A 13,390-nucleotide genomic window follows, 5' to 3' on the forward strand; every position below is an offset into this window, starting at 1 on the left:
TTGTGGAGTGCACAGTGTGAGGTTGGATTGACTTCTTTTGCAATCTGGAAAGCTAAATAAGGGTACTGGCCTCAAGGGACCATCCAGCCTATGGAAGAGCTGAAGATGTGCCCTAATAAAAAAATTCAACCTAACAAATTCTTTGGACTCTGCTTTAGTGTTCAAACAAGTGGTAACAGAGTTCTATCACACCCTATCTTGTGGTCAGAGTAAATTTAACCTGGCAGATTTTTCAAGCTTATTTAACTAGATGCCCAATTGGTAGAAAAGCTTTGCACAGTCATAAAACTTTATCTAACTTTGGGCATTGTGACGCCTTGGTTTATTTTTAAATCTACTTGCCAAATACATATGGAGAAAATGAGGGGGAAGAACTCACTGAGTATTGGACTGTTATTTATAATCCAGCTAAAAATTGAGGGACAACCTACCCAAAGTTTGGTGACAGAATAAATGATCTGTAGCCCTTTTCTTCTGGCAGGAAACAGTTAACAAAGACGTTCCTTGTTAGTGATAACAAAACAAAACTTATGATGCCCTAAAGCTGGAAAAAATAATAATAAACTACTTGTCTCAAATGCTGAGAATTGCATGCTCTAGCCAATAAAACTTGGCATGTTATTAATAAAAAAACAAAAACAAAAAAACAAGTTAACCCAAAATGAGGCTAGAAAATACTCTCTTATACCTCACAGAACACATTTTTATCATTCATCAAGAGCCTTCTTACTTTTTTGACTTGCAGAATTAGGTGCTGGTTCTGAGTAAAGATCAGTGTATATCCAAAGAATTTCCCAATGGGAAATAGTTACAGAATACTAAAGTTTATGTTATTGTCAAAGACAAAAAAATGCTTCGATTTTGTGATGCTCATTACTCTGACTTTTCCTATTAATAATCTGCCTAGAAGTCAGGTATCCTTGCTTACTGACAATTACTCTGTGGTCACTCGGTGATGATAATTGATGGTAATGAGATGAAAAGCAGAATATCAGTTGACTACACCAGCACTAGAAATCAGGAAATTCAGCTTCTGACCTTCACTCAGTCAGTGATTTTATGATATTTGTCATATCTTTTGAACATTTTGTATCTCAGCTTCTCCATCTGTTAAACTGAGTTTGTAATAACTGCCCTGGTCTATCTCACAGGAATGTTGCATGGACAAATTGGATAAGTGTAAAAGTGCCTTGGAGGTAAAGCCACTCTGTGAATAAAAATTAGTGTGATGGAGCTACTGAAAAGTATGTTGCAGAGGTTAGAATGGTTCGTTTCTGCAGGCTTCATGAGTAGATAAGGCTTCATAATGGATTCCTGTCAAGCAAACCAAACCCATCTTATCAGTTCATGACTGTATAATATTTAATGGAAAAAATCTCTTTACAAACATTTGTTACCTTGATACAAATGTGCATTAAAAATCATTCATGTTTTAATTAAATAAAACCTTTCTAAGTAGCTTCAAAGCAGTCTCTTAATATCCAGTTGACAGTTTCCATAGTCTATTTGGAGGGGTTATAAACATTTGATATGCTTAATAGAGTTAAGAAATAAGTAACGAAACAAAGTGTGGGGAATAGAAATTGCGGTGTTTCCTCAGGTAATAATTATTACCATTTTTAAGACTCTGGCATTACCAAATTAAGATTTCTCTTTTGTTTATTTTATAGAAATGTCAAATTCTTGTCTCTGCCTAAACCATATATTTTTTTCTGGTTACTTCATTTTCTGTTAGAGTTAACATCCTCATTCTCACTCATAATCATAATACACAGAGCCACTCATTGCAGCTCAAAAAACATAACCACCAAATCTCTTGAAGATGGAAAAAAGTGGGGGAAAAGGCCTTTTTCGAAAGAATTCCTTAAGTGCTTTTTAATGCTCCCTCTTTTTCTCTTCACATAAATACTCAGAGATTTGCTATGTAAATTTACAGCACCCATGTTTTCAACCCTTGAGAAGGATAATTGAGCAAGTATTTAATTGTTTGGACATTCCTAAAAGAGGTTCTATTCAAGCTAACTTTAGAAACTTTTATTCCTAAGCCAACTTGATCTCTTTCTTTCTTCTGGCAGGGGACCATTCCTAGTGGCACTGGGGAAATCTTGGCATCCAGAAGAATTTAACTGTTCTCACTGCAAAAATACAATGGCCTACATTGGATTTGTAGAGGAAAAGGGAGCCCTGTATTGTGAGCTGTGCTATGAGAAATTCTTTGCTCCTGAATGTGGTCGATGCCAAAGGAAGATCCTTGGAGTAAGTTATCAGAAACCTGTTTATTCTGAGTGAACTTTAAAGCATAATAATTTTTTTGTTTTGAAACCCTTCCATCAGTTTTCCTTTTTATTTTCTTCTTGCTTGATCCCCTCTCTGTTTTCATCACTGTTTATTATTGTAAAGTAAAACTAAATAGACCTCTGTAGAAGTGTATCAGACTCAAGGAGTTAAGTTGTCTTTGGTTTTGTCTTACTGAGTGCTCGCTTGTCTAGTGAAAGTCTAGCCACTGTGGGGAAAAAATAATTTACTGTGGGTGTGCTACCTCAACAGGACCCTGTTTGCTCAGGAATGAAGAGGTCGCACAGGACCACACACATCAGAGTTCTCAGAACTGACACCTTCACTGTTTTAAATTAAATTCCATAGCTTTTATAAGAGCAGCATTTCCCCGTTTGTCAGGGTTCAAGCACAGGGCACAGATCTCGTGAAATACATAAAACATGAAGCTTATAAATGATATATTTTTCTTAAATGCATATAATGTTTAAAAATATAACCTATTATTTTATGAGCATATACATGTGATAGAAAAATAAGCATCTTTTTTTTCTTTTCAAAAAAGGAGTAATTTAGGAGTCAGATATATAATAAATAATGAATGAATGAATTTCCTGCTCTAGAATACCCTATTTGCAATTTACAAATAAAGGGTCCATCATTTCCTATGGGTGACCAGGAGTTGGAATTTTATTTTAGAAGCATCCAAGGTGCCTGATGTCATATGAAGCTCATACAGCTAATACAAAGGATAGAAATGGCATTGCTGAATTCTAATATTCTCTCTATAAAAATATAATAATGAAATTTTAATTCATATCGAGAGAAAAGCTAGTATGAATTTTGAATACATAGAATTTCAGATTATATCTTTAAATGGGTCTAAATCTTTGAGAACATTTAAATTGTAAATATAATACATGAAATACTTCTATATTATTAATTTGTACAATATATTGGGAACAAAAGAATAGAATGATATAGGCTGTAACTTCCCAAATGACAAGTAATAAGTTGAATATATATTAATATTCTTTTAGTATATAAATATATTCTATAAATTTTAGAATAATAACACAAAGTCAGGTAGCAGTCTTTGAACCAGATGAGGTTCTAGGAAATGGAAATCTTACCCTCATTGCCTTAGAGATGGGTCAGAAATTCACCACAGAGACAGATTCTCTGGATTGTGTTTTAGTTATTTGATTTCCTATTAAAGAAGGAATAGTAATCTGTCTCAAGGATAGAAAGGGAAATAAATGCCAAAAACCTTGAGAAATGATTTGGTTCAGTGTAATTTGTTGTACATGTTCATGGTGATCTTTTTTGGAGCTAAAGCATCATTTCTCCTCAGTATCCTTCAGTGTGAATTTTGGTATGGCATTTTCTAAGGCTAATAATTTACTGTATAATTTTAACAATTTTTTATTATGAAAAATATTTCAGTCTATAGCAGTTAGAAAATACCAGAAAATGTAAAAAAGAAAATTTAAATGGCCTATATATTTACGAATCCTAGGCAATTCTTATTACCTTAGGATATATTTTCTTCCCGTTTGCTCTTTGTAAGTAATTCATTTACAAAGCTGTAACCATACTTTATGTGTAGCATCCTCTTTTTTGTGATAAATATTATGGAAATAGTACATTCCCATTTTGTTAACTATTCTTCAAAAATAATGTTAAACGGACTCTATCTCTTTCAATTCAAAGAAATGATTCCTTGCAAAACCAGTTTCTCAAGACTTCTTTTACTAATTAAAATCTGGCCCAAGTCTTCGATATTGCTATTTTTAACCCTAGTGCCATTGTTGACTAGAATCCACACTTTATAATTCAAATTTTAGACACTCATTTGAGTATGTGCTTAGCGTAGTCATAGCTGATTTCCAGAATCCTAAACATGTGCTAAACTGATTGGATTACACTGATTATGTTATTGCTTCCATAATGCACCAAAGCATAGGTTTGTTTTAATTTTTAAATGTTTTGCCCTTCCTCCGTGACATTTTCTTTTTTTTCCTCCATGACATTTTCAAGATAATACTTGAAACCTTTGTAAGTTAATGTTCCCTGACACCCTTTTGAAAGAAAGCAGAATGTTTCTTAGCAAGCACTTAGGAAATGCTTATTACTTTATTCATCACATGTGTAATGTTTAAAAAACACAATTATCATTCTTTAAGTTTATTGATGTGTATTTATGGGAAACACACGTATTATATAGTGTATCAGTTTAGATGATTTGTGAGTGTGTCCTTAAGTATCATCTGTTACTTAGAGGAAAAGCTCATAGTAAAGACAAAAGCATGTATCTACTTTGGGCCGGTTTAAAACGGCTATGTTGGTACAACTAGTAAAATAAGCATTTTTGTATTGTCATCTTTCTTTACATCCAAATACCTTTCTCTAACAGGAAGTCATCAATGCTTTGAAACAAACTTGGCACGTTTCCTGTTTTGTGTGTGTGGCCTGTGGAAAACCCATTCGTAATAATGTTTTTCATTTGGAGGATGGTGAACCATACTGTGAGACTGGTAAGATCCTAAAGCCACTAGTTCTTAAGTTTTGAATAAAGATAAAACTTTAGCCCTTATATTACTATAAAGCTGAAAGGAAATACTGGGCAAAATAGATTTCCTAACTATTTTTAAGGGACATTTAAAGCTACTCTAAATATATAGCAAAAAATTATGTAAAATTTTTATGTGACTTCATCAAAACAGATATTCTCGACTTCTTTAAGAGAAATGAGCATATAAGCACGACCTAGTAGGAAATATCTTACTTATGGATATGAATGCTACCAAGTTGTGTAGCTTAAAGCCACCTCTTACACTGTAACAGTGAATTTTGAGTGGTTATAAACATTAGAAATGATCAACTTTAAAAAAAAAAAGAAAAAGAAATTATCAACTTTTGAATGTGATACTGATTTGCTCTTTAAGGCAACTGTCTTGACAATAAATTGGAAGTCCTTTGTTTCTGTTACTGAATGGGAGGGTAACCTTGACTTGGATTGTTCTCTAGTAAAATTATTTTTAATAAACTGGGCTCTAAGGACCAGTCTACTACATTTATCTTAATTACCTGAGCTCTGAACACTTCTTTTCTTTCCCAGAGACTATATAAAGTGAACTTCATAACATTTATTAACATTACTCTTACTTACATACATATGTTTCAAAAAATAAAATATTTTCCCTTTGTCATGCCTACATTCACTACCACAGCACTTCCATATGGAGTTTTATTGTTGATCTACCTTGAAATTCCAAGTGTGGTGCTGGAGGAAAGGAATACAGCACACTATTAAAGGAGCAGTCACCTTCTGATTTGAGGCTAGTCAACATCACTTCACCCTTTATTGCTCACTCAATTCCTTTTAGCTCCTAGCTAAGACCAGTCCAGATCTATGCCAGACTATTAACCAGAAAGCTCTATGAAAATTCCAGTGAACTTATCCCATCTATGGGCTATTTTGGGACAAGATGGCTACAAAGCACCTACCTTGATTCAATCAGAGTATTTCACATTTTGTAATTTCACCTAATTCTTCTGAAGAAAGAGCTTGTTTGTTTTAAAATTAAGCTGTGCAACTGTCTAACATTTGCATTTTGACTAACTGGCAGATGGTCCCTATCTAGTAAATACATATAAAACTATCTAGCTTTAATATCATATTTAGTGTAGTCTAAGAAGTCAGATTCTTTAAACTCAAATATTGCTTACAGAAAAGGAAAAATATTATTGTAGATTTATTTAAATGTCACTTCTAATCAACTTCATCTATTTTTGTTGTATTTCTTTAACTTCCTATATTTATTACTCAGCCTTTCCCATCTCAAATGCCCCACTATCCATTATCCCAAACCCCAGTGTATATTTATTCATTCATTTCTCTCCACCTCAATAGTCACAACTAAATCCAACTCACTCTTTGCTGAATGGCTCGAATCACCAACTAAAATGGTCCATCTTCTTTTCCCCGACCCTCAAATAGCAGCTATGATAATATTTTGTTTCAATGTGACTCAGATTATGCTTGATACCTCTCAGCTTCCACTTGAGTACTATTCTCCTTACTAGGCCTGCTTTGCCAACCTTATCTTCTACCACCTTACCTTCTGTCACTGGATTCTAGTTATACCTGGCCCTTTTGCTTTTCTAAACACACTAAGATCCCTCCCGCCTCAGGGCTTTTGTACTTGCTGTTTCTTCTGATATGCTCTTCCTCAGCTTTTCTGTGGTGATATTTGCCTTTTTTTAGTCAAATCTCAGAACAACTGTTACCTCCTTAGAGAAGCATTTCCTAACTCACCTGTTTAATGGAGTGTTTGTTACATACTTACACCCAACTATTCTGTATCACATGACTGTTTTCTTCATGGTTCTTGTCACAATTTGAAATTATTTATTATGACTTATTTTAAAAATACAATAAATGACAACACTTGCTCCCAATGAGAATGTAAGCACCGTAAAGAGAGTAGGCACATCTGTCTTCACCACTGTATCCCCCATCAGTGCCTGGCACATATTAGGACTCTATGTATATATGTTGAGCAAGTGGTGCTGAGAAATATTGAAGATTTTTAAGAAAGATAAATCAAGTTGGAAATGAAAATCTTTCTATTGTGGAATAAACACAAGTAGTAAGAATAGCTACATAAAAGAAAATTGTTAATAAGTTCTAATTTAGTAATAATAAAGAAACTTCTCATTAAAACTGCTTTCTTTAGAGGGAAATTCTATTAGTATTTTACAACTGTAATCTCTGTCAAGTAAATGGTGTGCTCTGGCTAAGGATTTTCAGCCTGAAGTCATAAAATTGAAAGGAAATGGCAGCAAAAGAATAGTGGCTTAATACCATTATGATAGAGTCCAGCTAGAAACTTAGTCATGGCACTTACTCATGGAAGTTTCTTGTGACTTTTTTTCTTCCCTACCAAGTCAGATACTCTATGAAATGTGCTAATATCAGATATTTCTTCTTGACTTACGTTCTTTAGTCTTAACTGTTGCTAGTTTTTGGAAGTTTTCTTGTCTTTTGCTAAAACAGTCATGTCTATTGATAACTTCTCAGGGAACAGAGTTGTTCTTGATACATATTTGGACATTTAAGCAGCTGGAGATAAGTGAGGAGTATTATGTGGAAAAATGGAATAAAGGACGTTAAGTTATGTAAATAATATTTACCCCAAAGGTAAACTGAAACATGCTACACATATACCTCAAGCCAAACATGCCTTCTGAACATTTTCCAGTTACTATAACTTTATCTTCATCTTCTCATTTAATTCCAATTTTGTTGGTGCTTTCTAGGAACTATTATTCTAAAGCTTTCTCATGTTTAAATTATGTCTCCCCACCCCCCATCCCCGCCCCAATACAGATTATTATGCCCTTTTTGGTACCATATGCCATGGATGTGAATTTCCCATAGAAGCTGGCGACATGTTCCTGGAAGCTCTGGGCTATACCTGGCATGACACTTGCTTTGTATGCTCAGTAAGTTAACTCTTATTTCCAAATTAGAAGAGCACAATATGGCCAGTTTTAGCCTAAGCACTAAATGGAAATAACAGTTCTTGTGTCTTTCAATCCTTCACACCTAAAAGTATTTTTATGGTGATTTTGAAAATTGTTCATTAAAATTTTTGGCATTTTTTGAATTATTTGGCACAAAATAAGATGCTTACCCCTTTAGAGAAAATCCTGTTTTCAATAAATTTGTGTTTTGTAAGGAGAAACTATGTATTTCTTTTTTTTTCTTTTTAAGATTTTATTTATTCATGAGAGACACAGAGAGAGAGAGAGAGAGAGAGAGAGAGAGGCAGAGACACAGGCAGAAAGGCAGGCTCCATGCAGGGAGCCCAATGTGGGACTCAGTCCCTGGTCTCCAGGATCGCACTCTGGGCTGAAGGCGGTGCTAAACCACTGAGCCACCCAGGCTGCCCAAACTATGTATTTCTTAAAATAGTAAGAGTCCTTTACATTTCTTAAAAATTCTATTTTATTGGAGTATTTTTAGTAATTTTTTGAAACATTGGGTGCCTGAAGTAGAAATAAACAATTCTAAAAATCTATTGTTGAATTAAGAATGGAAGCAGACTACATGTTGATTTCACTTCCTTAGCAGTAATACATGAATTTTTTTTGAGACTATAATAAACATGTAGTGATTTACCTATGTTGTTTGATATTTTAATATTTTTGGTTTTATTTTTAACAGTGAGGATAGTTGAAGAGATTCACATTTACCCTAAGACTTTTTTTAATTGAGAAAGTATATATCCAATAAAGATATTTTGTTCAGATATTTGAATTTTTAAATTAGATTTAATATATCTAATAATTTTCAATACATGTTGTATGAAGGGGAAAAAGTAACATTAATTGAAATCAAATTATTTCCCCAAGCATTAGCTGATTAACCATTAAATTCATCTTGTTTATGTCATCCACCTCTTAGACTTCATGATATCTATAAAATGCAACAACTTTTAGGGTTTTACCTTCTCCTGTTCTCTGGTAGAGCTGCTGTATTATGCTATTATATTTAAGAAAGGCAATAGGAAAGACAAGACATAAATGCGGTTAATAAACAGACTATATAATCATCCAATAGCCAGATTAAAATTAAGAATTAAAAAGAATTCTCAGGTATGCTATGCCTATGTGTTTGGGGGCTTGGGAATGTTTGGTACAGCAATTGAATGGTATTTTCGTTGTGAGTACTTTGATTTCCTACAACAGGAGGCAAATTTAAAGCATCAATAGGCGAGAGAAGTTACATTTAATGTGACCTCTTCATGTGTCTATTTTTTTTATTAGGGCCTAGTAAAAAAAATAATGATCAATGATTTAAATAAATTAGAATGCATTCTAGGAAAAAGTCATTCTTTAATGCTTTTGAAAATTACATGAAGTATCAGTAATCATTAAATGTCAGTGTCTAATACAGCCAACTAAAGTGCTTTGTCTTATCCATCAAGTGAAAAATCATTTTCCTTTTTCAGGCATATTTGATAAAATAATGATATTCTTTAAATAATGCTTCTTTTTCAGGTATGTTGTGAAAGTTTGGAAGGTCAGACATTTTTCTCCAAGAAGGACAAGCCGCTTTGCAAGAAACATGCTCATTCTGTGAATTTTTGAAAGTCAGCAGTTCAGGGGAGGAGAAGAAATTTGAAGAGAAAGAGGAGAATTAGAATTACCAATTAATTTTTAGATTTAATATTTATAGGAATTTTGAAAAATAATAGTGGCCCTGAAGGGATAAATTCCAGCTTTAAAAACCAAGTCAATGAAGAAATATTTGGCTTCATAAAGTAAAGAGACAGTTTGGCATTTATGATTACTTTTTTCCTGTATTTTCTGCTCATAAAATAACTTTTATAAAAACCAATTTCCTGGTTGACTATTAAATTCATCATAGAATAAATTAGTGAAGAATTAAATTTTAGAATAAAAGCCTCTAACATCTATGCTGAGTTAATTATACTTTCTTTCCTTGTTAGGTAGTTCTGAGTAAATCTGTCAAAGACAATGAAAATTGCCCCTACACTCTATCAATGAATAAAATGTATTTTTAATAGTGCTTATCTTTAAAATAGGAAGTAGTTTAAACAGAATTTTATCAGTAGTAGGTGTCTGTTTTTAAAAAACTGTATGTACTTTTTTTGTCTTACACCTGACCATTCCAGTCGGAAAGACCAATGAGATTTTCCATCAAAATGTGCCATGCCAAAAAAAGATGTTATATATTTCTCTCATTTGCCCCACCAAAAAGCCACCACATAGCTTATGTTTCAAATTTTTGCCTTTTATTACAATACAACCGTTTCTATTCATTGTATATGTTGTATCACTTGTATTAGTCAAACTCCCATTTTTTCCCCTTCCCTCATACTTAAGAGAGTAAGTAGAAAAGAATGTATTTGAGAATCAGAGTAAATCAGAGGACTGTATCCAAAATTTTTAAAAATTTCCCCCCTTTTCAGACCTTGAAGCCATTAGATCAGTTTCAAATTTGTACTACTGACTGATAAAGGCTGAGAACTCTCCTTGCAGAATAATTTTTTCTTTAATTCTACATTAGAAAAGTAAAACTTGGGGATATGATAAAATCTAAGGGTTTTTTTCCTTATAGTAATTCTCTCTGAATAATAAATGAACCACTTCCAAATGTGATCACAAAGCTTAGAAAGCTTTTATTCCCAGAGGTTGGTAGTATAGGAGGGGAACGTGGTCAGTTACTCAGACTGGCTCATTATTTATTTTCTTTATTTGGAGAAAAATTATATAGATAATACATGAAGGCAGAGCAAAAATTGAGGTGAAATTATGAATCCTATTGATATTTACCCAGTGAGAAAACAGATTATGACATTAGATAGTTTTTCTCTATTTCCAAAATGGACAGAAGCCCATTATACCACTAAGGTAAAATATCAGTTCGTCTGGGGCAAGGTGCTTTTAAAGTTGAGACAGAACTCCAAGTCCTTCCTGCCCCGTAGCTCACTAACGACTTCATTTCCATTGTGTGCATGTTTGTTATAGAGGGAGGCTTTAGGCTCTAATATTTGTTTAACCTCCCTAAGAACTTTTCAAGGCATCTGTCCTGAAAGCTGTTAATTTATAGTCTAGGAGATTTATATTATATGCAGATAATAATTTAACTGGGAATAAAAGCATGAGAAGGGTGACATGAAGTGGCTTCACCAGTAGCAACTCCAAACTACCTCCTCACCCTGCATTTGTAGGGAGGCAGGAAGTTTTATTTTTGAAATAAAGTGCTGGAACTGAATTGTGCATTATTTCTCATTGCTGCTGAAACCACCTGTAGAGTTCATGCTGGCTGATGTGCATTGTCACATATCTTAGTGTCGGTCTCCTGCTTTACACAGTATAAAGTAAATTGGTGGTTTTGTTTGGATGTAATAGAGATTTTTTTTGGTTGTTTAGTTTTACCTTTATAGATTCTATGCCAAGATAGTATTTGAAAAGTCAGTTGCATTTGGGTATTTCCTTTCAAGAATTTTATTTGACCTGGATTTCTTATTAAGTTATCTTACATTAAGTAAGGATATCATTTTTATTAGACTTTTCTTTGTGTACATTATTCATGGAGCATAATGTTGCATTCCTCTAAATTTTATCCCTAAAAAGATAACATTGCTTCCTAATTTATCATTTTGTCTTTGTGCTTTGTCCTTCGTCTTTGTGGCAAAGCTTTATATCTGTTGCTAAAACAGTTAATCCTATGAAGTAAATATTGATTATAACCCAGAAGAATCTCTGTATTTTCCAGTAGGGAATGCCATATTTAATGCACCAGCATTTAATAACAAGCAGAGCACTTTATTCTTCTGGTGAGCTCCCTGAATATTTATTTTTCTGATTATAAATATTCCATATCAGTAGCATTTTTTTAATTGTTACCTCTTTACTGTAGAGCATTTACTTTTAGTTTTTCTTGATGTATATTTTGGAATGCTGTACTTAGTATAAGACAGATTTAAATTACAGTATATGACTCTTAAACATCCCGTACTTGTATTTCCCAGATTCAAAATACTAATGATAGATTCCAGTTTATAACATTTTTCTAGACTTACAAAGGCTAAATGTTGCCTGCTAGAAAGGCAGCCTAGAGAGGTCCCTGCTGCTTATGTTTATAGTAGCGTACATATTTCTTGTTGATTCAGGTTACATTTAGAGTCTAAAGCCTAGTCATTTGGTCACAGTATTAAGACAAATAGAAATAAGAATTTGAATCTTCAAAATATTAGTGTAGCCTATGATTAAAAATTATCTACAACAAAAATGTTTTCATGGTGCCATTTTCAAGGGGTAGTATAATAGGACCACTTCTATAGAAAATAATTCCTTCCTCTCTCTTGTTAGTACGAATCTAGTGTTATATTAACATTTTTGTGATGTTTAGAGCTTTTTAAATAATCTCTACTGAAAAAAAGAGTCTTTTCAAACATAAGGGAAGGGAAAACTGAATAATTTCACACAAATCTAATGCAGCTTCAGTTTGTCATCCTTTTCCTCCAGATGTTTTAAGGTTATTGGGTTTGGATTCTCAGAGTATCATTTGCCTTATCTGTTCATCTCTATTTTCTGTTTCTTCACATTATTACGTTTGTATACATCTGTACTGTTTTGCTTTTGGATACATTTTCTAATTAAAAACCGTATGAGAAATGTAATCAGTATAGTAATACCTTAATGTGCACATAATAAATAAATGGCTGCAGTGATACAAACAAGTTCTCCTGGGTTTTCTTTTTTGGATGGCAAGTGGTTTCCAATGAAGGCATCATGGGAATAAAATAGTGTTACAGGATAGGAAAAGAAGTAATGATTCTCAGGAGAATCCCTCTTTTATGATATTTGCCTATCAAAATATCCCAGAAACAAAACATTTGAAAAGAGTGTCACATTTATTCTACTTTAATCTATTTTCATGCTCTGCATGTAGCATGTATACAATACATCTTTGTAAATTAATACATAAATAAGCCCCATTGTTTTAGAAAATATTTGTTGCTGAAACTGCTTGTTGGAATAACCTGTCATATCAAGAGCTGTATTATATCATATATCATACTAAAACAACTTAAGTCACCATCTACATTTTCATGCTTTAATCAACCAGGGTTCATTACTTCATAGTTAACTCATCCTGATCTCATTAGTTAACTTTTCTATAACTAGGTAGGCTCATCTATTCCTCATTTGTTTATTGGTTTGGGTAAGACTTTTTTCCAACTGTATAAAGAGGAATGTTTCTGTTGCAGGCTGTATATTGGAAATAAAAGACAAATTCAAGTCTATTTGCTCACAGTATATTAAACTCCAGAAGCCAAACTTATAAGGGCATCAAGTCTGCATTTGACATTTTAATAGCTGCTGTTTGGTTTCTATCAATCACGTCATTGCACATTAAAATGCACCAACAAAATAAGAGATCTGTCATTCCTTCGTTAAGAAACAGTAATCCAGTGCAAGATTTATAGGCTTAAGACTCAACAGTGTGTGTTCACAATAAATCCCCATTCAGTGCTCAAACCAGAAACAAGCCTCCCTGTCGTTCAGTGTT

General features: G+C 33.2%; 1 protein-coding gene across 27 annotated transcripts in view; it reads left to right on the top strand.

The window, feature by feature from the left end:
* PDLIM5 (PDZ and LIM domain 5) overlaps nucleotides 1-12,557 on the top strand; it is a 211,448-nt gene extending 198,891 nt beyond the window's left edge. For 26 of the 27 annotated variants that reach the window (XM_025424333.3, XM_025424350.3, XM_025424423.3 and 23 more), the window contains 4 exons: nucleotides 2,076-2,256; nucleotides 4,691-4,811; nucleotides 7,670-7,785; nucleotides 9,346-12,557. In XM_025424333.3, coding sequence (XP_025280118.3) covers nucleotides 2,076-2,256; nucleotides 4,691-4,811; nucleotides 7,670-7,785; nucleotides 9,346-9,435 — 508 coding nt within the window. In that variant the 3' untranslated portion in view covers nucleotides 9,436-12,557. The remainder of the gene's footprint in view (nucleotides 1-2,075; nucleotides 2,257-4,690; nucleotides 4,812-7,669; nucleotides 7,786-9,345) is intronic. The other variant, XM_049104951.1, reaches the window with a different exon arrangement.
* The last annotated feature ends 833 nt before the right edge of the window (nucleotides 12,558-13,390 follow it).

This window comes from Canis lupus, chromosome 32 (assembly GCF_003254725.2).
Source record: "Canis lupus dingo isolate Sandy chromosome 32, ASM325472v2, whole genome shotgun sequence".
NCBI lineage: Eukaryota > Metazoa > Chordata > Mammalia > Carnivora > Canidae > Canis > Canis lupus.